At 42.7% G+C, this 26,555-nt stretch overlaps 1 protein-coding gene across 1 annotated transcript in view; it reads left to right on the top strand.

Annotated features, from left to right (window-relative positions):
• LOC127637334 (leucine-rich repeats and immunoglobulin-like domains protein 3) overlaps nt 1-7,632 on the top strand; it is a 35,344-nt gene extending 27,712 nt beyond the window's left edge. The window contains exons 13-19 of the mRNA XM_052118349.1: nt 1,789-2,118; nt 2,203-2,484; nt 2,573-3,040; nt 4,756-4,914; nt 5,000-5,140; nt 5,225-5,434; nt 5,531-7,632. Of these exons, the coding sequence (XP_051974309.1) occupies nt 1,789-2,118; nt 2,203-2,484; nt 2,573-3,040; nt 4,756-4,914; nt 5,000-5,140; nt 5,225-5,434; nt 5,531-5,751 (1,811 nt within the window). The 3' untranslated portion in view covers nt 5,752-7,632. The remainder of the gene's footprint in view (nt 1-1,788; nt 2,119-2,202; nt 2,485-2,572; nt 3,041-4,755; nt 4,915-4,999; nt 5,141-5,224; nt 5,435-5,530) is intronic.
• Nucleotides 7,633-26,555: the final 18,923 nt, after the last annotated feature.

The raw sequence follows: 26,555 nt of genomic DNA, 5'->3' as shown, positions 1-26,555 counted from the left end.
CAATATGGGCCAACATTTCTAAAGAATGCTTTCAGCACCTTGTTGAATCAATGCCACGTAGAATTAAGGCAGTTCTGAAGGCGAAAGGGGGTCAAACACAGTATTAGTATGTGTTCCTAATAATTCTTTAGGTGAGTGTATATATATACACACACATTTTATTGTTGTTGTAATTTTAGTGTTATTTTTCACATAAGATTGATCTTATCATGATGATCTCATCAATGATGGTACACGTTGCGAGCTGCAGACAGCGTGGGTGAACGACGGGCGTGGGTGAGAGACGGGCGGGGGTGAGAGACGAGCGTGGGTGAGAGACGGGCGGGGGTGAGAGACGAGCGTGGGTGAGAGACGGGCGGGGGTGAGAGACGAGCGTGGGTGAGAGACGGGCAGGGGTGAGCGACGGGCGTGGGTGAGCGACGGGCGTTGGTGAGCGACGGGCGTGGGTGAGCGACGGGCGTGAGTGAGCGACGGCGGGGTTGAGAGACGTGTGTGGGTGAGCAACGTGTGTGGGTGAGCGACGGCGTGGGTGAGAGACGGGCGTGGGTGAGCGACGGGCGTGAGTGAGCGACGGCGGGGTTGAGAGACGAGTGTCTCCATGTTAGCGTGCGCATCATCCGGCGGAACTTTATATCTCTCCCGGTCTCGACTCTCGCTCAGATTGAGTCTCTACCGTGACTGGTTGACTCTGACCGCACCGAGAATGACAGTTTTGGAGTTTGTGTTTATTTACATGTCACGCTCCCGTATTATATGAACTTTAATTAAGGATGAAATAAAGATATATCGCCAAGCTATGATCCGTGTTTCTGTCAGACACTCGAGCTGCAGCGCTTGTCTCATCTCGTGTGTCATCATTATAGATTTATATGATCTCAAGTTACGTTAAATGACATCAAGCGACTTTTCGACAATGGAATTATTTTATTATTATTGCTGAGATTTGCAGTTACTAATGACAATCCACCGAGTGCAGCGCTTGTTAGTGTTTTCCAAGAAGGCACCCGCCAGAGTTTTGTAGACTGCCAGAGGCGTCCGCCTATTAATTCTCTATATACATCTCTGATATATCAAATGAAAGCTCTGATTCTCAGGAATGTGACTGTATAGTTTATTGTGTTGAACAAATATCACAGTTCAAAAGACTGTCAAAAGAATCACAAAGTGAAATATGATTTCTGTAAGTTATCAAATACAAACATCTCATTTATGTGCTGATAACTTCTCCTGTAAACCCCCAAATAGCTAAAAACTTGATATCTGCTTTTATACATATACAATAGTCAATCAGTTGGAGATGTATTATGAGGGTTTGTTTAAGGGCCCTCAAACAAACAGATGTAAACACATCCTTAGATCGCATTTGCGGAGTGTTTTGAATGCAAGAACATAACGCATGTTTGTGTTGTTCTGCTGAAGTGTTTGTTCACTGTATACTGTGTGTTGCTCAAACAGCTGAAGTTTCACTTACTGCCCCCTGGAGGAAACAGGTGGTACTGCAACTATGCATTATTATTTTTTGTAAAATTAATCGCACTGAATTAACGCGTTAAATCAACAGCCCTAATATATATATATATATATATATATATATATATATATATATATATATATATATATATATAAGATTATAAACTCAAACAATATTATTTATGGGGGGGTTCTCTGAAAAATTAGACACATTTTTTGCTATTAGGCCCCTCAGTATGTGTGAATAATGAGCTTTTAAATTTGAGTGTGAAAAATGTGGTTTAGTCATAGTGTGACTCTGTATTCTTTGTTGTGCAGATGATTTCCCCAAACCTCAGATCACCGTTCAGCCCGAGACACAAGCTGCCGTCAAAGGCACAAACGTGACGTTTGTGTGTTCGGCTGCGAGCTCCAGCGACTCTCCGATGACCTTCGCCTGGAAGAAAGACAACGAGGTGTTGAACGATGGAGAGATTCACAATCAGGCTCACCTGAGGTCACAGACGGGAGAGGTCAGCGAGGTCACGGAATACACCACCACCCTGCAGCTCCGTAACGTGGAGTTCACCAGTGAGGGCAAATACCAGTGCGTCATCTCCAATCACTTCGGATCATCCTACTCCACCAAAGCCAAACTCTCCGTCAACAGTACGTCCGTAATCGTAAATCCCGAATATTTCGATATTTTGCTAAATATTATATTGATCCTTCATTCCTCGTTTTTTCTCCCAGTGCTGCCGTACTTTACCAAAATGCCGATGGATCTGACGATCCGCGCGGGAGCCACGGCGCGACTGGAGTGCGCCGCGAGTGGACATCCGTCGCCGCAGATCGCTTGGCAGAAAGACGGCGGAACGGATTTCCCAGCGGCTCGTGAGCGACGAATGCACGTCATGCCGAAAGACGACGTGTTTTTCATCATGGACGTTAAGGCGGAGGACATCGGCGTGTACAGCTGTACGGCTCAAAACACAGCTGGGGCGATATCCGCTAACGCTACGCTAACTGTGTTAGGTAAGCTCATGCTATAATGCTAAAATGCTATTTGATAGAAATTGAAAAGAAAGCTCTAGACATTCCCATCTTACTCTTTCTCCTACAGAAACTCCGTCGTTCTTGCGTCCGCTGATGGACCGTACGGTAGCTAAAGGTGAGACAGCGGTGTTGCAGTGCATCGCCGGCGGCAGTCCTGCTCCGCGGCTCAACTGGACTAAAGACGATAACCCGCTCGTCGTCACAGAGCGACACTTCTTTGCCGCAGGAAACCAGCTGCTGATCATCGTAGATGCCGCTGGGGGAGACGCGGGGACGTACACGTGCGAGATGTCCAACCCGCTGGGCACAGAGCGCGGGAACGTCCGTCTGGCCATCCTGCCCAATCCCAACTGTGACTCCGGTTCGGCAGGGGGGGGAGCGGTGGGGTCACGCTCGGGTGAGGAGGATGGCTGGACGACGGTGGGTATCGTGATCATTGCGGTGGTGTGCTGTGTGGTGGGCACGTCTCTCGTGTGGGTCGTCATCATATATCACACACGCAGACGCAACGAAGACTGCAGCGTCACCAACACAGGTCAGTCGCTCGGAAAGATCTATAGAATCTATTGAACATCAGTCTAGATAAATGACTTCATTAGACTAAATCTGCCGCCATTTTAGTTTAACCCTTTCAGCTCTGAAGGTGTTTTTAAAGATTTGGTGTTTGTCGTATAACCTAAATTAAAGGCTCATAAGTTTGGTATCGCTGTAAAGAAAACTCTTCACATTTTTAATGATGTAGATCAGGGGTGCCCAATACGTCGATCGCGATCTACCAGTCGATCGCAAAGGCAATGCTGGTAGATCGCACAAATGTAAATGTACTTTCGTTAAATTTTAATACAAATAAATATAATGTCTTTCCTTCTTTTAGTTTCTGTCTGACTTGCACTTGACGAGTAAATATTGACCAGGCGAGGTTTTGTTTATTCAGTTGCCATGACAACTAGGTTTGCGCATATGCGCAAACCTACTTGTCATGGCAACTGAATAAACAAAACCTAGTTGTCATGGCAACTGAATAAACAAAACATGGCCTGCTCAATATTTACTGTTCAATGCCCTGACTATTGTAATCTATTGTGCTGTAGGTGTTTTGGGTTTAGTGTTAAAACTGAATGATATCAACATTGAACATTATTATATATTTGTTTATTAATTAGAAGATGAATTCCATGTAGGGATACATGCAGTAGTCCCAACAAGCATTTTCTTATTTTAAATGAAACTGTGTTTTTTTAGTTGGTAGATCTTATTGAGTTGCTCATTTAAAAGTAGATCATCACACAAAAAAGTGTGTGTACCCCTGCTGTAGATTATGAAACATTCTGAGACTTTCAGACTAAGAAACTGCTGAACACTCACACACAAAAAAAAATCACTTTTTTAAACAAAATTGTTTTTTTACATTATATAGCTCTAAACTGCTTGTTTTGTTCCCAATTGTGTCTTAATGTATCCGCGACAAATGTTTTGCTGATTCGACAAAGCTATAAAAAAGTTTAAAAAAAGTTATAGCATTACAAAAATCACTTATTATAGTGTCCAAAAACATCTCCAAACAAATAAAAGATAATAATTGTACATAAGAACTAATTACACATGCAAACACAACAATGACTAAAGGTTTGCATAGCATGCAGACATGATTTTAGTCATGAGATTTCACAGAATGAGTTTCATTCTGTGTCATTTGAGTCATCATTGAGTCTGTGTCGTGTATTTGGCGCCATCTCCTGGTGGTCATATGTAACATTGTGCTTCATGTGGATTATCTAATGATCTATACATCTGATTATCTTGTGTGTGGACTCGATTGAAAGATAATCACAGACTCTAAATAATCATATGTGATATTATATATTCAGTTTATATTTCGTGAATTTATAAGCGAAAACGCGTCATATGAGCAACACCTGCTCATATGAAACATACTTAGAGTAGCTCACTTTATTTTTGTCTGTGAGTTTCAAGGGCTTCTCTGCACTGAAAGGGTTGAGTAAATTAACATTAGTAATTGTTTTATGGAGTGGTGGTGGCGTAGTGGTTAAAGCACAGGGCTGTTAATCAGAAGGTCATTGGTTCTAACCCCACAGTCACCACCATTGTATCCTTGAGCAAGGCACTTAACTCCAGATTGTTCAGGGGGGATTGTCCCTGTAATAATTGCACTGTAAGTCGCTTTGGATAAAAGCGTCTGCCAAATGCATAGATGTAAATGTAAATGTTTTTCTATCTTTATGTGTTTAGATGAGACTAATCTCCCGGCAGACATCCCGAGCTACCTCTCATCTCAGGGGACTCTAGCCGAGCGGCAGGATGTTTATATTCCATCAGAGAGCGGCAGCAGTCATCAGTATATCGGCTCATCCATGGGAGGATTTTACATGCCGCCTAAAGACATGAACAGTACGATGAGCTCAAGTCCCTCTAGATATACGGCTTTAGTTTAATTATTCGTTAATGCCCTAGACGTGTCACTTTGTTCTCTCAGGTCTCTGTCATCTGGACACAGGAAGTGAGGTGGACATGGAGGCGGCGATTGATCCTCTGTTGTGTCATTATCAAGGGCCGGTCGGATCTCTGCTGAGACGAGGAAACCGCTACAGTCCAGATCTGCCGGATATATACACAGGTCAGTGAAACAGAGTCGTGACATCAAATAGAGACATCAGAACCCGTGTATCAGTCTGTTTTAAGCGAGACTCGTCCTCCTCAGGCTGTCCGTCAGAGCAGCGCTCCGTGTCCAGAGACTCCTACAGCACTTCCTCCAGGAGGAGAGATCTGTACGCCTGCACCGGCGAGCCGTTTGATCACATGATGCAACCACCTGCCACTGGACTACACCTGCAGACAGACACTTCCTGTCCTGAGGACTGTGAGCGGGGAGAGTGTGTGCTGTCCAGAGGCTCTTCCGGCTCTTATATGGGTGAGAATTCACTATGTTTACCGCATCAAATGCAGTTCGTCAAAACTATCAGTTTTAATATATGAATTGAGGTTTGATCGGCATATATGTCTTCAGGTACGTTTGGAAAAGCCCCGTGGAGGCCACAGCAGGAGCCGAGCTCTCATAACAGAGTCATTCTACATGAGAATCCATACGCTGACCTCCAGACCGACTCGGACCTCGAAGACGAGCACACGGGACGCGTCAAGGCAGAACTGGATGCTAGTGTGTATGAACAGCCCTTCGATAATGGCAGGACAATAGAGAGCTTTTTTGCGCCGCAGCTGGCGTCTTAGCAACGCCGATCACGTGACTTTACAATCCAATCCGTTCCGTTCCTTCAACCCGAGAGCGACCAAAAACTCTAAACGTTCTACCTCAGAAAGGAGCTTCGCCTGAAAGTAAACGGAGACACATGGAATCGCAAGAGAATGATTGAGAGACACTTTTGTACAAAAAAAAGAATATGTAAATTTTATATACAAAATTATTATATTTTGTGAATTGTGTAAATATGATCCATTCATTTTCAGACCATTGTTCCTTAAAGGAATATTCCGGGTTTATTACAAGTTAAGCTTAATTGACGGCATTTGTGGCATAAAAAACGCAAATATTAATGTCGACTCGTCTCTCTTTTTCTTTAAATGTGTGTTCCAGTGAGACACTTATAATGCAAGTCAATGGGGTTTAATCTGTAAACATTAAAATACTGTTTCACAAGTATAGACACATAAACAATATGTGTGTTAACATGATTTTACTGTCATATAATCACTTATTAACCACATCTGTGTGAAGATATAGACGATTTTACAACTTCGCCGGAAACCCTAAAACAGCCCTAAAAACCTTTAAATCGTCAAAATATAAATAACCAAAGTCTGGACTAAATAGGTATCATTTTAAAGCTTATAGAAGCTTGAGATGTGACATTATGACCAAATCTGAGCAAGTGCTTTGAAATTTGCAGACCAATCAGAAGTGTTACGTTTTTATCATTTATAAATAATTTCGCACTACACAAATTATAACGATTAGTAAAAACATCAAACTGATCAAATATTCATGTGTCATATGTTGTTGGAAAGATCTCAAAGAGTAAAATACAACCAGACTATTTGTTTTAATCACAGATAAAAATATAGCGAGTAACAGCTAAATATATGTCTTTAACTATTATGTTGGTGTTGCTTATATGCCGCGTTTTCCCTTATAATGTGACTAAAAATTAACGGAATATATAATATCCCATATCATTATTTAGAGTCTGTGATTATCTTTCAAACGAGTCCACACACAAGATAATCAGATGTATAGATCATTAGATAATCCACATGAAGCACAATGTTACATATGACCACCAGGAGATGGCGCCAAATACACGACACAGACTCAATGATGACTCAAATGACACAGAATGAAACTCATTCTGTGAAATCTCATGACTAAAATCATGTCTGCATGCTATGCAAACCTTTAGTCATTGTTGTGTTTGCATGTGTAATTAGTTCTTATGTACAATTATTATCTTTTATTTGTTTGGAGATGTTTTTGGACACTATGATGCATTATATTTTAATCGCTTTGATTTAAACACTTAAGTGTTTCTCAGATACAGTCGACATGATTGGGAACAAAACAAAAGAGTTTTTCAGAGCCACCTTATTTATACTCAGAGATTTATAATGTCAAATCAGAGTCGAAATTCATTTTTGTGCTAATCAACATTATTCCACTAATTCTGTCGATTGACCTTAACTTGTATTGAACCCGGAATATTCTTTGACGTATATGCCTATTGTGTGCAGACCGAAGTCAGATGTGACTTTTTATGTAAATATGCCCGTTTTTACCACCTCACCAGTTTGCTAATGACAGAAACAGTCTAAAAATGAGCTATTTTTGTGTGTAAATTCTAATTAATTTGAATTTGTTCACACATCATCTGCCACGGGCTTAAAATGCCCCTTTGAACGCTGTTTCAGGTCTGTTTATAATGTTTATTCCGCTTTTAGCTTTGAGTAAAGCACCTGTTTGCACAAACCAGCACACAATAAACACTCCCGTAAGCTGCTACACAGTGAACAAGAGTGTGAGTTTTATCTGCAAGTCTGTCACATCTGTTTGTGTTCATGGTAAGACCTAAATAAAATGCATTCAGCTTTGGAAAGTTCTGTAATGTACATTGAAACAAAGAGCAAAGAGATACATCAGTGTTTTACACAAGAATGAGAATCACAGGGAACAATGTATCACATGCTTTGACAATATCATCATCAGTGCTTCAAGTGTCTTTGAAGTTTTACGGTGTGGATGTTAACAGCTTAATTACTTCAGTAAAGGTGTTGTTGTACGTCCACACCAATGTTTTCATTTCAAACGCATCTTTTTTTTCTACCTTTTGGATTTCCATCCACCCCAAGATGTCGCTTTTCGAAAATGCTCCCCCTAGTGGATGCGTTTGGAAATGCCTTCTTTGCATTTTAGTGTGGACGGACAAGACGGAGATGTCTGGAAACGATGATGTATTTGTTGTCATGTGATCCAGTCAACACAAAACAAGCAAGATGGTCGCCCATGTTGTGGTGGCGTTATTGTGCCTGTTATTCACTTTGATAGCGTTGTTAAAGATACATTTTATAAATGTTACAACCTTCACGTTGCATTCCTTCAAAGGCGACGCAAAGTTGACTCTGAGTTGCTGTATGTTGACTAAACATGAGGACAACAGCGCAACCGTCATCCGTCAGGGTTCCGGAAGTATTTTCCCCATTCATTTCTTCCATTGAATTTTGTTGAGTTGTGCACCATGAACCAAACCATCCAGCTCTGAGGAGAATCACGACATCACAAACTTTTGTTTTGATGTCCAAAAAAGTTCAGCGAGTACTGACGCTGACTATCACACCTGGAGTGGCGAGTTTGAATCCAGGGTGTGCTGAGTGACTCCAGACAGGTCTCCTTAGCAACCAAATTGGCCCGGTTGCTAGGGAGGGTAGAGTCACATGGGGTAACCAAATTGGCAAACTTAGCTAGTTGTTGCTAGTATGTTTTTACATGTCGCTAACATGATGATAGCATGTTTAAGCACTTAGCTAGTTGTCGCTAACATGTTTAAGCATGTTGGTAGCATGTTTTAACACTTAGCTAGTTGTTGCTAGTATGTTTTAACATGTCGCTAGCATGATAATAGCATGTTTAAGCACTTAGCTAGTTGTCATTAACATGTTTAAGCATGTTACTAGCATGTTGGTAGCATGTTTTAACACATAGCTAGTTGTTGCTAGTATGTTTTAACAGGTCACTAGCATGATGATAGCATGTTTAAGCACTTAGCTAGTTGTCACTAACATGTTTAAGCATGTTACTAGCATGTTGGTAGCATGTTTTAACACAAAGCTAGTTGTTGCTAGTATGTTTTAACATGTCACTAGCATGATTATAGCATGTTTAAGCACTTAGCTAGTTGTCGTTAACATGTTTAAGCATGTTACTAGCATGTTTGTAGCATGTTTTAACACTTAGCTAGTTGTTGCTATTATGTTTAAGCATGTTGGTAGCATGTTAGCTAGATGTCCCAAAAGGCTAATATGTTTATTAAGCTACTGTAAATGATACTGTGTTTTTATACATGAGCTATAGAACTCTTATAACAACAGCAGCGTGTAGATCAAAGCGTGTCATGCAGCAGAAGTGTTTCGTTTAAACTGCAGCCAACAAAGAGTTTCCTGGCAATTGAAGGAAAACAAGAGAACAACTGGAATTCCAGCATAATTCCCCTACTTTGATTTTGGCTCCAGCAAAACTAGACAGGAAATCAACTATTTCTCCAACCACCAGTGACTTGCACAGGACTGATGCTTCCTGATCCCGGATCAGCTGAGAAACATCAATGCGTCTCGTCTGACGTGACCGCGCTGACCTCAGATCTGCCACACACAGTCTTATCTCGCGGCCAAACACTCTGAATTTCGTTGCAGATTTGTCGTCATTGTTGCCAGATGTTGCAGCATGGATGCAGATGTTGGAGATAATCGATGGTTGGCCAGCGGCTCGGAGACCTTGAGCTCTTTCAGTAAGAGACTGTGACAGGAAAAGAATCATTCTGACGAGATTCACAGATCTACTTTCGGGAAACCATTCTGGGAAGTTCGTCTGACTCTAGTTTTTGCTTGTTTCTGGTACTTTCCATGGATGCAATACTATTTGGTGTCATGATTTGTAACTGGGTATCAGAGACACAAAATATACCTAGAAAAGTCTTATTTTAGAGACACAAACTAGCTCTTCCGCTCCCCATCCTGAGAACTGTGGGGGGTAAACGATTAAAAACAGATTTTTTTGTCATATTACAGATGTTGTAGTAAATCTAAAGGCATCTGGCAAATGTTCTGCAGTAACATTCAGCCGTGCTCTCTTTAAAATGGGAAAAGGGCTGGAATGTTGGTGTGGTTTCTTGTAAGTCTCGGGGATTGTAAACTAGCACTCATGTTCACACAGGTGGGAATGCGGAGCTTTAAATAACGATTAGGATTCTGTGTCCTGTTTGTGCTGAAATAACAGCAGGTACACTAATGTTAACCCAGCAAACACAGTTCCCTAACATTAGTATATATATATATATTCCTAACATTCTAGGAACGTTCTTTATTGGTTCTTTTTTAAAATGTTTATTATTTATACCCCCTGAGACCCCGTGTACACATGCGTGGACATTGTGTTTTGGCTTCGCTAAAGGCTACGCATACTTTAATTTAATTTAAACTCTCTGATCTCAGTTCAGGAGACTCTGTGCTGTCAGTAAAGGGTTAAACTTTAATTGTACAGAGTCATGTGACCAAACAACATGGCGCTGATCACAGCTGAGTTTGTCTTTGGGAGAAACGCCAACAAAACTGCATCTGGTAAGAAACCTCATTAAGTTTTTACACTGAAACTTGTTCGAGTCAAAAGATTCGAGTCTCTAGTTTCATCTGATATGCCATTTTAAACATTTGAGCTGATTTATCGCGAATCGGCACGATGTTAAACACAACGACCACTTATGTGGACAACAGCACAATCTTCTCATTAGAAATCCTGTATTTACATCATCACATTGTGAAAATATAAATGTGTCTTTCAGAGGCTTTATATGGAGTTATGATGAAAATAAGATGTTTCAAACTGTTCTGAGACCAGTGCAGACAGACAGCACACTGGAGGTTAAGTCATGCACTAAATAGGGAGCAAGGGAGCATCCTATAGCTCTCCTATAACTGTTCTGAGACCAGTGCAGACAGACAGCACACTGGAGGTTAAGTCATGCACTAAATAGGGAGCAAGGGAGCATGCTATAGCTCTCCTATAACTGTTCTGAGACCAGTGCAGACAGGCAGCACACTGGAGGTTAAGTCATGCACTAAATAGGGAGCAAGGGTGCATCCTATAGCTCTCCTATAACTGTTCTGAGACCAGTGCAGACAGACAGCACACTGGAGGTTAAGTCATGCACTAAATAGGGAGCAAGGGAGCATCCTATAGCTCTCCTATAACTGTTCTGAGACCAGTGCAGACAGACAGCACACTGGAGGTTAAGTCATGCACTAAATAGGGAGCAAGGGTGCATCCTATAGCTCTCCTATAACTGTTCTGAGACCAGTGCAGACAGACAGCACACTGGAGGTTAAGTCATGCACTAAATAGGGAGCAAGGGAGCATCCTATAGCTCTCCTATAACTGTTCTGAGACCAGTGCAGAAAGACAGCACACTGGAGGTTAAGTCATGCACTAAATAGGGAGCAAGGGTGCATCCTATAGCTCTCCTATAACTGTTCTGAGACCAGTGCAGACAGACAGCACACTGGAGGTTAAGTCATGCACTAAATAGGGAGCAAGGGTGCATCCTATAGCTCTCCTATAACTGTTCTGAGACCAGTGCAGACAGACAGCACACTGGAGGTTAAGTCATGCACTAAATAGGGAGCAAGGGAGCATCCTATAGCTCTCCTATAACTGTTCTGAGACCAGTGCAGAAAGACAGCACACTGGAGGTTAAGTCATGCACTAAATAGGGAGCAAGGGTGCATCCTATAGCTCTCCTATAACTGTTCTGAGACCAGTGCAGACAGACAGCACACTGGAGGTTAAGTCATGCACTAAATAGGGAGCAAGGGAGCATCCTATAGCTCTCCTATAACTGTTCTGAGACCAGTGCAGAAAGACAGCACACTGGAGGTTAAGTCATGCACTAAATAGGGAGCAAGGGTGCATCCTATAACTCTCCTATAACTGTTCTGAGACCAGCACACTGGAGGTTAAGTCATGCACTAAATAGGGAGCAAGGGAGCATCCTATAGCTCTCCTATAACTGTTCTGAGACCAGTGCAGGTGTTTCACAAAATAGTCCCTCTGGCCACATATGTGGACATAACAATTTTTTATTTTTTTTGCATGTTTATTAGGTGCTACTAGTTACAGATCAAAAAGAGGAATGGAAAATGCACACAGCAGTCATGCCCGGGTCTCAGGATGTTTAACGTTTCCAGAACGTTCTCTAAACCTAAAGGGTTAGGAAAGGTTAGCTAGCCGAGAAACCCGTTCCTGGCTAACCAAAAGGGAACGTTCTGCGAACCAAAAAATGTTAGTTGAGAATCCTCGTAAGAGAACGTCTAAAGCTGATTTCAGATCAGCTGGAACAGACTGTCTAAAAGTGTTTTATTATATACCGCCACCTCTGACTCATGCCAACATCAACCGACAGTCACACCCCCGAAAATACCAGAGACAACCAGCACGGGTGGTGACTAACACTTTGAATAATTTATTGTACAGTGTCTGAAAAGTTTATCATTGCATTATGCATATTCTTACATAAAGAGTCTGCAGTATATACTAGTAAGCTATAGTGCGTTGAGAACACCATCTGTCTTGCTGTCTGTGCACACAAGTCCACTTATTCCCCCTCGTCCAATCACAAATACAAACGGCCCCTTCTGCAGGCGCTTTATGAGGCTCTCTGGGGTAAAAGACATGATGGGGGGTTTTTATGGAGGTGAAGGTTTTGATGGCTCGCTGGAGGCCATATTGACAGCCCGCACCTGAGAAACGTGACATTTTAAGAGTTTTACTCTGACAGTTTGTGCCACTGGATTTAGCATCTTTATCCTTTTCTTCTTGGGCTTCTAGGACACCTGTGCTAGATAGTTATTGCTATGGTGTTCTAGTTTTGGCTATTTTTTAGGGTGTTCTGGCTGGTTGCTAGGAAGTTCTGGCTGGTTGCTAGGGTTTTCTAGCAGGTTGTTGAGAAGTTTTAGCAGGTTCCTAGGTGTTGCTAGGGTGTTATTGCTGGTTTCTAGGGTTTTCTAGCTGTTGTTGGGAAGTTTTGGCTGGTTGCTAGAGTGTTGCTAGGAAGTTTTGGCTGGTTACTAGAGTGTTGCTAGGAAGTTTTGGCTGGTTGCTAGAGTGATGCTAGGAAGTTTTGGCTGGTTACTAGGTAAATGGTCTGCACTTATATAGCACCTTTTTAACCTTAGTCATTCAAAGCACTTTACACTGCATCTCATTCACACACACACACACACACACACACACACTCACACACCAATGTCGGCAGAGCTGCCATGCAAGGCACTAGTCTGCCATTGGGAACAACTTGGGGTTCAGTGTCTTGCCCAAGGACACTTCGGCATGTGGAGTCACGTGGTCCGGGAATCAAACCACCAACTCTGCGATTAGTGGACAACCCAGTCTACCACCTGAGCCACAGCCACTCCAACAAGGTCGTTACAAGGTTGCTAGGTGTGGCTTTTTTTTCTAGCTGGCTGCTTAGAAATTTTGGCTGGTTGCTAGTGTTTTCTAGATGATTGCTAGGGTGTTCTAGCTGGTTGCTAGGAAGTTTTGACTGGTCGCTAGGTGTGGCTAGGGTGTTCTGGCTGGTTGCTAGGTTGTCCTGGCTGGTTGCTAAGCTTTGCTAAAGTATTCTAGCTGGTTGCTTGGTTGGTCTGGCTAGTTGATTTGATGTTTTGGCTGGTTGCTAGGTGTGGCTAGGGTTTTCTACCTGGTTGCTAGGAAGTTTTGGCTGGTTGCTAGTGTTTTCTAGATGGTTGCTAGGGTGTTCTAGCTGGTTGCTATGATGTTCTGGCTGGTTGTTAAGCTTTGCTAAAGTATTCTAGCTGGTTGCTTGGTTGGTCTGGCTAGTTGATTTGATGTTTTGGCTGATTTGTAGTTGTGGCTAGGGTTTTCTACCTGGTTGCTAGGAAGTTTGGGATGGTTGCTAGGGTGTTCTAGCTGGTTGCTAGGAAGTTTTGACTGGTCGCTAGGGTGTTTTGGCTGGTTGCTAGGTGTGGCTAGGGTGTTCTTGCTGGTTGCTAGGTTGTCCTGGCTGGTTGCTAAGCTTTGGTAAAGTATTCTAGCTGGTTGCTTGGTTGGTCTGGCTTGTTGATTTGATGTTTTGGCTGGTTGCTAGGTGTGGCTAGGGTGTTAGCTAGTTGCTAGGACGTTTTGGCTGGTTGCTAGGTGTGGCTAGGGTTTTCTACCTGGTTGCTAGGAAGTTTGGGCTGGTTGCTAGGAAGTTTTGACTGGTCGCTAGGGTGTTTTGGCTGGTTTCTAGGTGTGGCTAGGGTGTTCTTGCTGGTTGCTAGGTTGTCCTGGCTGGTTGCTAAGCTTTAGTAAAGTATTCTAGCTGGTTGCTTGGTTGGTCTGGCTAGTTGAGTTGATGTTTTGGCTGGTTGCTAGGTGTGGCTAGGGTGTTAGCTAGTTGCTAGGACGTTTTGGCTGGTTGCTAGGTGTGGCTAGGGTTTTCTACCTGGTTGCTAGGAAGTTTGGGCTGGTTGCTAGGAAGTTTTGACTAGTCGCTAGGGTGTTCTAGCTGGTTGCTATGATGTTCTGGCTGGTTGCTAAGCTTTGCTAAAGTATTCTAGCTGGTTGCTTGGTTGGTCAGGCTAGTTGATTTGATGTTTTGGCTGATTTGTAGTTGTGGCTAGGGTTTTCTACCTGGTTGCTAGGAAGTTTGGGCTGGTTGCTAGTGTTTTCTAGATGGTTGCTAGGGTGTTCTAGCTGGTTGCTAGGAAGTTTTGACTGGTCGCTAGGGTGTTTTGGCTGGTTGCTAGGTGTGGCTAGGGTGTTCTTGCTGGTTGCTAGGTTGTCCTGGCTGGTTGCTAAGCTTTGGTAAAGTATTCTAGCTGGTTGCTTGGTTGGTCTGGCTTGTTGATTTGATGTTTTGGCTGGTTGCTAGGTGTGGCTAGGGTGTTAGCTAGTTGCTAGGACGTTTTGGCTGGTTGCTAGGTGTGGCTAGGGTTTTCTACCTGGTTGCTAGGAAGTTTGGGCTGGTTGCTAGGAAGTTTTGACTGGTCAGCTAGGGTGTTTTGGCTGGTTTCTAGGTGTGGCTAGGGTGTTCTTGCTGGTTGCTAGGTTGTCCTGGCTGGTTGCTAAGCTTTAGTAAAGTATTCTAGCTGGTTGCTTGGTTGGTCTGGCTAGTTGAGTTGATGTTTTGGCTGGTTGCTAGGTGTGGCTAGGGTGTTAGCTAGTTGCTAGGACGTTTTGGCTGGTTGCTAGGTGTGGCTAGGGTTTTCTACCTGGTTGCTAGGAAGTTTGGGCTGGTTGCTAGGAAGTTTTGACTAGTCGCTAGGGTGTTCTAGCTGGTTGCTATGATGTTCTGGCTGGTTGCTAAGCTTTGCTAAAGTATTCTAGCTGGTTGCTTGGTTGGTCAGGCTAGTTGATTTGATGTTTTGGCTGATTTGTAGTTGTGGCTAGGGTTTTCTACCTGGTTGCTAGGAAGTTTGGGCTGGTTGCTAGTGTTTTCTAGATGGTTGCTAGGGTGTTCTAGCTGGTTGCTAGGAAGTTTTGACTGGTCGCTAGGGTGTTTTGGCTGGTTGCTAGGTGTGGCTAGGGTGTTCTTGCTGGTTGCTAGGTTGTCCTGGCTGGTTGCTAAGCTTTGGTAATGTATTCTAGCTGGTTGCTTGGTTGGTCTGGCTAGTTGATTTGATGTTTTGGCTGGTTGCTAGGTGTGGCTAGGGTGTTAGCTAGTTGCTAGGACGTTTTGGCTGATTGCTAGGTGTGGCTAGGGTTTTCTACCTGGTTGCTAGGAAGTTTGGGCTGGTTGTTAGGTGTTGCTAGGGGTTTCTAGCTGGTTGCTAGGCATTTCTATGTTGTTCTAGCAAGTTGTTAGAGTGTTGCTAGATAGAGCATTTAATTTGAACATTCTGCCCATGTAAGTCAATGGGATTTGGGGTATTTTTGATTGACTGTTGCTGGACGGCTCGAAGTCCAATCAGTTTGAAAAGACACTACAAACCAAGTCAGAACTGTCTGAAGGTCTGTGCCAAATCTGATGGATGAAGATTGAAAGCTCGGAGTTACAATTGATCATTTTGGTGTTGGTTTAGTGATCCTGGAAACACACTAAACCGTGTCTGTAGAAGAACCGTATGTTGTCGTTGTTATTTCCGGTTCTCTAATGTTTATATGACAGTGGATGAAATATAAGAGGACTTGATGATGTCAGACGAAAAGGAAAGTCATTTCAGATTATATTTTGATGTAAGATTATGAAAACAAACGTTTTATTTATTTGTTCACAATAAGACCAGGAACATGCAGTCAGGCTTCATGTAGATTGTAAGACTCCTGAGAGACGGGCCAAACTTGAGCTGTATAAGTCTGTTCGGTTCTTGAGAGATGCTTCAATCGTAATCATATTTTTATGAACAGATCTGCAGATCTTATGTTCAGTTTGGCCTCTAGAGACGCGTTGGAGAGTCAGTCAGCCCACCCAGAAGAGACATACGATCCATTTTTATGGGCTCACAGACTTTTCTCTGTTGATTTATCAGAGCCGAGCCAAGTCATATATACTGTCACACATACCAGAACAGATCTCTCCCCTCCATTCCAAGCCAAATTAGCGCCATCCAAGAAGAAATGAGACTCCCTCGCTGGAAAGAGAGAGAAGACTCGATGTGCAGTTCATTTGAGTTGCCTTCACACTCTCATAACAAAGATCTGCTGATGTTTTCCAGACGCGCTGGAATGACGGCAAACAGCCAACGAGACCTTCAGAGACAGAGAGACGATTATTAAAGACATCATTTATCCACAAATCATCATTCTGTCATCATTTACTCACACTTACGTCGTTCCAAACCCATATGACTTTTCTTCTTCTTCTATGGAACACAAAAGATGTTTAGCAGAATGTCAAAGCTGCACTTTTCCATAAGTGACGTTTTCTAGATTTGGGGCTTTTATTCATCACCCAAAGCACAGATGTGAACTGTAGGGGGCGCTCTAACACATTATACCCCTCACAGATGTGAACTGTAGGGGGCGCTCTAACACATTATACCCCTCACAGATGTGAACTGTAGGGGGCGCTCTAACACATTATACCCCTCACAGATGTGAACTGTAGGGGGCTCTAACACATTATACCCCTCACAGATGTGAACTGTAGGGGGCTCTAACACATTATACCCCTCACAGATGTGAACTGTAGGGGGCTCTAACACATTATACCCCTCACAGATGTGAACTGTAGGGGGCTCTAACACATTATACCCCTCACAGATGTGAACTGTAGGGGGCTCTAACACATTATACCCCTCACAGATGTGAACTGTAGGGGGCTCTAACACATTATACCCCTCACAGATGTGAACTGTAGGGGGCTCTAACACATTATACCCCTCACAGATGTGAACTGTAGGGGGCTCTAACACATTATACCCCTCACAGAGGTGAACTGTAGGGGGCACTCTAACACATTTTACCCCTCACAGATGTGAACTGTAGGGGGCTCTAACACATTATACCCCTCACAGATGTGAACTGTAGGGGGCTCTAACACATTATACCCCTCACAGATGTGAACTGTAGGTGGCGCTCTAACACATTATACCCCTCACAGATGTGAACTGTAGGGGGCTCTAACACATTTTACCCCTCACAGATGTGAACTGTAGGGGCGCTCTAACACATTATACCCCTCACAGATGTGAACTGTAGGGGGCTCTAACACATTATACCCCTCACAGATGTGAACTGTAGGGGGCGCTCTAACTCATTTTACCCCTCACAGATGTGAACTGTAGGGGGCGCTGTAACACAGATGTGCTCGTCCATAGATATTCAGTCTAATGTTCAGTTCAAGCAACACCCTCATTATTTCATTGAATATCTCGGCCTCTGAGTGGACTACATCTAATGATCTCTGGGTCATTAGAAAGCTGAGATCCTCCCCTTTGTGACAGTATATAACATTTCATCATGTATATAAAAATATATTTCTGATGATTTGTTTTGCATGCTTTTCCTGCTGGATGGCATTTTTTGTTCTGGACATCTAAGATATAACATTGGATTATTCACACAAGCAAGTTCACAGACAAGTAAACAATGGCTCATGTTTTTAGAGAATTCCATAATTTAAACGTTTTTGGCTATTTGGGGATAATAGCAGCAGTTATCGGAGCATAAAAGAGACGTTTGTATTTGATAACTTACAGAAATTATATTTCACTTTGTGATTCTTTTGAAAATCTTTTAAACTGTGACATTAGTGCAACACAATAAACTATACAGTCACATTCCTGAGAATGAGAGCTTTCATTTGATATGTGACTCGTCCATTTATGTGCTATGTGTTTTATTTTCATATGAATATTTCTACTATATGGCCTCTAGGGGGCGCTAATTTGCAACGCGTTCCCTCTCAGTAGTTTAGCGTTCCCTCTCAATAGTTTTGCGTTCTCTCTCAGTAGTTTAGCGTTCCCTCTCAATAGTTTAGCTTTCCCTCTCAGTAGTTTAGCGTTCCCTCTTAATAGTTTAGCGTTCCCTCTCAGTAGTTTAGCGTTCCCTCTCAATAGTTTAGCTTTCCCTCTCAATAGTTTTATGCTCCTCTTAATAGTTTAGCGTTCCCTCTCAGTAGTTTAGCTGCCCTCTCAATAGTTTAGCTGCTCCTCTCAGTAGTTTAGCGTTCCCTCTCAATAGTTTAGCTGCCCTCTCAGTAGTTTAGCGTTCCCTCTCAATAGTTTAGCGTTCCCTCTCAGTAGTTTAGCGTTCCCTCTCAATAGTTTTGCGTTCCCTCTCAGTAGTTTAGCGTTCCCTCTCAATAGTTTAGCGTTCCCTCTCAGTAGTTTAGCGTTCCCTCTCAATAGTTTTGCGTTCCCTCTCAATAGTTTAGCGTTCCCTCTCAGTAGTTCAGCGTTCCCTCTCAGTAGTTTAGCGTTCCCTCTCAATAGTTTAGCATTCCCTCTCAGTAGTTTAGCGTTCCCTCTCAATAGTTAAGCGTTCCCTCTCAGTAGTTTAGCGTTCCCTCTCAATAGTTTTGCGTTCCCTCTCAATAGTTTAGCGTTCCCTCTCAATAGTTAAGCGTTCCCTCTCAATAGTTTAGCGTTCCCTCTCAATAGTTTTATGTTCCCTCTCAATAGTTAGCGTTCCCTCTCAGTAGTTTAGCGTTCCCTCTCAATAGTTTAGCGTTCCCTCTCAGTAGTTTAGCGTTCCCTCTCAATAGTTTTGCGTTCCCTCTCAATAGTTTAGCGTTCCCTCTCAGTAGTTTAGCGTTCCCTCTCAATAGTTTAGCGTTCCCTCTCAATAGTTTAGCGTTCCCTCTCAATAGTTTTATGCTCCCTCCTCAGTAGTTTAGCTGCCCTCCTCAATAGTTAGCGTTCCCTCTCAGTAGTTTAGCGTTCCCTCTCAATAGTTAAGCGTTCCCTCTCAATAGTTTAGCGTTCCCTCTCAGTAGTTTAGCGTTCCCTCTCAATAGTTAAGCGTTCCCTCTCAGTAGTTTAGCGTTCCCTCTCAATAGTTTTGCGTTCCCTCTCAATAGTTTTGCGTTCCCTCTCAATAGTTAAGCGTTCCCTCTCAGTAGTTTAGCGTTCCCTCTCAGTAGTTTAGCATTCCCTCTCAATAGTTAAGCGTTCCCTCTCAGTAGTTTAGCGTTCCCTCTCAATAGTTTAGCGTTCACTCTAAATAGTTTTGCGTTCCCTCTCAATAGTTTAGCGTTCCCTCTCAATAGTTTTGCGTTCCCTCTCAATAGTTTAGTGTTCCCTCTCAGTAGTTTAGCGTTCCCTCTCAGTAGTTTAGCGTTCCCTCTCAATAGTTAAGCGTTCTCTCTCAGTAGTTTAGCGTTCCCTCTCAATAGTTTTGCGTTCCCTCTCAATAGTTTAGCGTTCACTCTCAGTAGTTTTGCGTTCCCTCTCAGTAGTTTAGCGTTCCCTCTCAATAGTTTTGCGTTCCCTCTCAGTAGTTTAGTGTTCCCTCTCAATAGTTTTGCGTTCACTCTCAGTAGTTTAGTGTTCCCTCTCAGTAGTTTAGCGTTCCCTCTCAATAGTTTTGCGTTCCCTCTCAGTAGTTTAGCGTTCCCTCTCAGTAGTTTAGCGTTCCCTCTCAATAGTTTAGCGTTCCCTCTCAGTAGTTTAGCGTTCCCTCTCAGTAGTTTTGCGTTCCCTCTCAATAGTTTTGCGTTCCCTCTCAGTAGTTTAGCGTTCCCTCTCAGTAGTTTAGCGTTCCCTCTCAATAGTTTAGCGTTCCCTCTCAGTAGTTTAGCGTTCACTCTCAATAGTTTAGCGTTCCCTCTCAATAGTTTAGCGTTCCCTCTCAATAGTTTAGCGTTCACTCTCAATAGTTTAGCGTTCCCTCTCAATAGTTTAGCGTTCACTCTCAATAGTTTTGCGTTCACTCTCAATAGTTTAGCGTTCCCTCTCAGTAGTTTAGCGTTCCCTCGCAATAGTTTTGCGTTCCCTCTCAGTAGTTTAGCGTTCCCTCTCAATAGTTTAGCGTTCCTTCTCAATAGTTTAGCGTTCCCTCTCAATAGTTTAGCGTTCCCTCTCAATAGTTTAGCGTTCCCTCGCAATAGTTTAGCGTTCCCTCGCAATAGTTTAGCGTTCACTCTCAATAGTTTAGCGTTCCCTCTCAGTAGTTTAGCGTTCCCTCTCAGTAGTTTAGCGTTCCCTCTCAGTAGTTTTGCGTTCCCTCTCAGTAGTTTAGCGTTCCCTCTCAGTAGTTAGCGTTCCCTCTCAATAGTTTTGCGTTCCCTCTCAATAGTTTTGCGTTCCCTCTCAGTAGTTTTGCGTTCCCTCTCAGTAGTTTTGCGTTCCCTCTCAATAGTTTTGCGTTCCCTCTCAGTAGTTTAGCGTTCCCTCTCAGTAGTTTAGCGTTCCCTCTCAGTAGTTTAGCGTTCCCTCTCAGTAGTTTAGTGTTCCCTCTCAATAGTTTAGCGTTCCCTCTCAATAGTTTAGCGTTCTCTCTCAGTAGTTTTGCGTTCCCTCTCAATAGTTTTGCGTTCCCTCTCAGTAGTTTAGTGTTCCCTCTCAATAGTTTAGCGTTCCCTCTCAGTAGTTTAGCGTTCCCTCTCAATAGTTTAGTGTTCCCTCTCAGTAGTTTAGTGTTCCCTCTCAATAGTTTAGCGTTCCCTCTCAATAGTTTAGCGTTCCCTCTCAGTAGTTTAGCTGCTCCCTCTCAATAGTTTTATGCTCCCTCTCAATAGTTTTATGCTCCCTCTCAGTAGTTTAGTGTTCCCTCTCAATAGTTTAGCGTTCCCTCTCAGTAGTTTAGCGTTCCCTCTCAGTAGTTTAGCGTTCCTCTCAATAGTTTTATGCTCCCTCTCAGTAGTTTAGCGCTCCCTCTCAGTAGTTTAGCTGCTCACTCTCAGTAGTTTAGCGCTCCCTCTCAGTAGTTTAGCTGCCCTCTCAGTAGTTTAGCGCTCCCTCTCAATAGTTTTATGCTCCCTCTCAGTAGTTTAGCGTTCCCTCTCAGTAGTTTTATGCTCTCTCTCAGTAGTTTAGCTGCTCCTCTCAATAGTTTTATGCTCCTCTCAGTAGTTTAGCTCCCTCTCAGTAGTTTAGCTGCTCACTCTCAGTAGTTTAGCTGCCCTCGCAACAGTTTTGCTTCAGTAAAACTATGGTTTCCATAAAAAATACAATAAATTCATAAATAAAATTATAATTGACTATTTTCATTGTTATTATTATAGTACAATAACTAATTGTACAACTTTTGATCACATGTTGAAATTAACATTATCCAAGATTAATAAATACTGTTAAAGTATTATTCATTATTAGTTCATGTCAACTAATTTTAACCCAAAAATGTGATTTTTTTAAAAAAAATGTTTTAAATTGGCTACTGAAATTTGACACATTACTGCTGGTATATCGGCCACCACTTGTAGCACGTAAACTTGATATCCACGAGCTAAACTCTATATTCTGCTCTGTTTTTATAAGTGACGTCTGTTAAATAATCTGACTTTATTACTTTAGGTCAGACCGGTATTCTCATCACTGAGTCAACACACAATTTCTGCTATTTTATGTATTTGTACAGCAGATTAAAACGAAACAAAGTGTGGTTGGTTGCATGACGTGCCGGTCAGACGGTCAGACTTTAAGCTGTCTGTCTACATGAGAGATTTTACAGTAAACTGACCCACACACACCTGCTGTCTGAACATACACATGTGCCTGAGCTTCAGACTTCCACACACGGGAATGTCTTTGTGTTTCAAGTCCCAGATGTGTTTTGGAGTCTCGTTCTTCAAAGTGATCCGAGCTGCTACACTTCAAACGCTGTAATTAACACACACATGCACGACACATTGCGTTCGACACCCACAGAGTTCATATTACCAGTAAATGATGTGATGAGAACCACAGAAACAAATCAAAAGTTGGAGAAATTCATCATCAATGATGACCAAATTATTTCAGAGGAATTTTTATTTCCAAAGATACGTTTGACGAGTCTGTTTCACATTGGGTTTGGCACCCAAAGAATCACTTCACACTCCAGAAAGAGACTTTAATGCTTTAAAATGTGTCGTGTTTGTTTCTCTTTGAATCTCTCGTTTTACTGTTTGAGAAGATTCACTTTGCACAAGAGACTAGAGACTTATTTCTATTGTGTGTGTAAGAGAGAGAGCTGGAATTTCTTCTCTCACATTGTTTCAATTTGAATATTTCAGGCTGCCAGAAAGTTCCTTTGCCAAAGTAAACAAGCCGTTCAGAGGAATGAGTCAGAGACCGACATCTGCTGGGCCAATCAGAGGCTTCAACACGGTGACCAGCCAATCACCGCACGCTCCCTAACGGCTCTCAAACACCGCTGATGCTCCGTGTGAACACTAGAGAGTGAAGTGAATTCTCTGTGCTTTAATACAAACACTGGTGTTTAATTAAGACTGCGCTTCTTAATCTGAACCGGTTCCATTTTTTAAATATGCCTGAACTGAGAAGTTCACGACTTTCGGTTCTTGAATGTGCATTCTTACGCCAATGCAAACGCAACTCTGAAATACTCTGACAGTGTCTCATGCTCTTTCATTCAGGAGTTGAATCAGTAGCGTGAAACATACAGAGCAACCGGTGTCGTCCGATTCCTGAACAAATGACTCTTATGAGTCGATTCTTTCGAATCTACAGTGTGACCAGTGTCAATCGATTCCTGAACAAATGACTCTTATGAATCGGTTCTTTTGAATCCACAGTGTGACCGGTGTCATCCGATTCCTGAACAAATGACTCTTATGAGCCAATTCTTTTGAATCCACAGTGTGACTGTTGTCATCCGATTCACGAACAAATGACTCTTATGAGCCGATTCTTTTGAATTCACAGTGTGAACGGTGTCATCCGATTCCTGAACAAATGACTCTTATGAGCCGATTCTTTGGAATTCACAGTGTGACCGGTGTCAATCGATTCCTGAACAAATGACTCTTATGAGCCGATTCTTTTGAATCCACAGTGTGACCGGTGTCATCTGATTCCTGAACAAATGACTCTTATGAATCGGTTCTTTTGATTCCACAGTGCGACCGGTGTCATCTGATTCCTGAACAAATGACTCTTATGAATCGGTTCTTTTGATTCCACAGTTTGACCGGTGTCATCTTATTCCTGAACAAATGACTCTTATGAATCGGTTCTTTTGAATCTACAGTTTGACCGGTCTTATCTGATTCCTGAACAAATGACTCTTATGAGCCGATTCTTTTGAATCCACTGTGTGACCGGTGTCATCTGATTCCTGAACAAATGACTCTTATGAGCCGATTCTTTTGAATCCACTGTGTGACCGGTGTCAATCGATTCCTGAACAAATGACTCTTATGAGCCGATTCTTTTGAATCTACAGTTCTTTGATTTTTAGTGCAATGACAGGAGAAAGATATTGATAGAAATGAATGAACATTACAATGAAAGTCAAACACTTTTAAAACCGTAAATGAGCATCAAACTAAAGCTGCTCAAGTATGTGTCGTGTCTGCATGAACATGAATCATCTGAACTCATTAATACTTTATATACCCTCGATGGCACACACTGGTACATTAAACAATGAAACAGCGCCACCTATAGAAAAACACACTACAGATTCTGATGTATGAAATGCAGATTTGATATTGTTGTCTGATATAACGTCATTAGTGCACTCATTAGTGTATGTTTGCGTTAGTAACTCTTAATTACTGAAGGCCTTTGTGATAGCACAGCTGATGAGAGGCAACCGGAGCGGTGACCTTTGACCTGCCCCTCACATCTCTGTTGTTAATGAGAATAAGAAGATCATCTGATGATGTCGAAGGGGTGTGTGGCAGCCCTAGGGGGCGTTCACTCCCTGATAATGAACCCCCTGTGGATATCAGGTCAGCGCAGGTTACTGAATGTGTAAACAACCGGTCGAGGAACGTTCAGTGGAGGTCAACGGCTCGTTGTGCGCATTGTTTCATTAGAAACAGGGATGACACTACACTGCAAACGAGTTTGTGTTAATTGGCCTGATCAGAGCTGCAGTTGCATATGAATGATGGTACTGTATGTCCTCAACGTGTCTCCTCACTTTTTAAAGTGCTTGTTATCTAGTCTTGGCTTCTTGGGAACAGAGTGAACGGCCCTCATGTCTCATGGGCGATCTGATCCCTTCATCGGAGTCTTTGTGCTTCAGGCGTGACCGAGTTCAGCTACTGAATGAGACTCGCCCGTCATCAGGGACTGACTCGGGTCACATTCATCTGGCTGGTGTGTTTGGGGTCATCAATTATGTTCCCTTGGTGTGTTCCTCAAACACCTGCAGCAATTTTGGGCCAATGTGACCTGAATGACTTTTAGCAGAAAGTCCAGCGGTGGATATTGACCTCATCTCTGTCCTTGAAGCAAAGCAGCATTTTAAAACAGTTCTACACTTATGAATCGGTTCTTTTGAATCCCGAACAAATGACTCTTATGAATCAGTTATTTTGAATCTACAGAGCGACTGGTGTCATCCGATTCCCGAACAAATGACTTTCATGAATCGGTTCTTTTGAATCTACAGAGCGACTGGTGTCATCCGATTCCCGAACAAATGACTCTTATGAATCGGTTCTTTTGAATCTACGGTGACCGGTGTTGTCCGATTCCCAAACAAATGACTCTTGTGAATCGGTTCTTTTGCATCTACAGAGCGACCGGTGTCGTCCGATTCCCGAACAAATGACTCTTATGAATTGGTTCTTTTAAGTCTACAGAGCGACCGGTGTCGTCCGATTCCCGAACAAATGACTCTTATGAATCGGTTCTTTTGAATCCACAGTGTGACCGGTGTCATCTGATTCCTGTACAAATGACTCTTATGAATCGGTTCTTTTGAATCTACAGAGCGACTGGTGTCGTCTGATTCCTGTACAAATGACTCTTATGAATCGGTTCTTTTGAATCTACAGAGCGACTGGTGCCCTCCGATTCCCGAACAAATGACTCTCATGAATCGGTTCTTTTGAATCTACAGAGCAAACGGTGCAGTCCGATTCCCGAACAAATGACTCTTATGAATCGGTTCTTTTGAATCTACAGAGCGACTGGTGTCGTCTGATTCCTGTACAAATGACTCTTATGAATCGGTTCTTTTGAATCCACAGTGTGACCGGTGTCATCTGATTCCTGAACAAATGACTCTCATGAATCGGTTCTTTTGAATCTACAGAGCAAACGGTGCAGTCCGATTCCCGAACAAATGACTCTTATGAATTGGTTCTTTTAAATCTACAGAGCGACCGGTGTCGTCCGATTCCCGAACAAATGACTCTTATGAATCGGTTCTTCTGCATCTACAGAGCGACCGGTGTCGTCCGATTCCCGAACAAATGACTCTTATGAATCGGTTCTTTTGAATCTACAGAGCAAACGGTGCAGTCCGATTCCCGAACAAATGACTCTTATTAATTGGTTCTTTTAAATCTACAGAGCGACCGGTGTCGTCCGATTCCCGAACAAATGACTCTTATGAATCGGTTCTTTTGAATCCACAGTGTGACCGGTGTTATCTGATTCCTGTACAAATGACTCTTATGAATCGGTTCTTTTGAATCTACAGAGCGACTGGTGCCCTCCGATTCCCGAACAAATGACTCTCATGAATCGGTTCTTTTGAATCTACAGAGCAAACGGTGCAGTCCGATTCCCGAACAAATGACTCTTATGAATTGGTTCTTTTAAATCTACAGAGCGACCGGTGTCGTCCAATTCCCGAACAAATGACTCTTATGAATCGGTTCTTTTGAATCTACAGAGCGACTGGTGTCGTCTGATTCCTGTACAAATGACTCTTATGAATCGGTTCTTTTGAATCTACAGAGCGACTGGTGTCGTCTGATTCCTGTACAAATGACTCTTATGAATCGGTTCTTTTGAATCTACAGAGCTGACTGGTGTCGTCTGATTCCTGTACAAATGACTCTTATGAATCGGTTCTTTTGAATCCACAGTGTGACCGGTGTCATCTGATTCCTGTACAAATGACTCTTATGAATCGGTTCTTTTGAATCTACAGAGCTGACTGGTGTCGCCTGATTCCTGTACAAATGACTCTTATGAATCGGTTCTTTTGAATCCACAGAGTGACCGGTGTCATCTGATTCCTGTACAAATGACTCTTATGAATCGGTTCTTTTGAATCTACAGAGCGACTGGTGCTCTCCGATTCCCGAACAAATGACTCTCATGAATCGGTTCTTTTGAATCTACAGAGCGACTGGTGCTCTCCGATTCCCGAACAAATGACTCTTTATGAATCGGTTCTTTTAAATCTACAGAGTAAACGGTGCAGTCCGATTCCGAACAAATGACTCTTATGAATTGGT

Source organism: Xyrauchen texanus, chromosome 45 (assembly GCF_025860055.1).
Source record: "Xyrauchen texanus isolate HMW12.3.18 chromosome 45, RBS_HiC_50CHRs, whole genome shotgun sequence".
Classification (NCBI taxonomy): Eukaryota; Metazoa; Chordata; class Actinopteri; order Cypriniformes; family Catostomidae; genus Xyrauchen; species Xyrauchen texanus.
The sequence above is the reverse complement of the archived record's forward strand: the minus strand, read 5'-3'. Positions and strand labels throughout refer to the sequence as shown.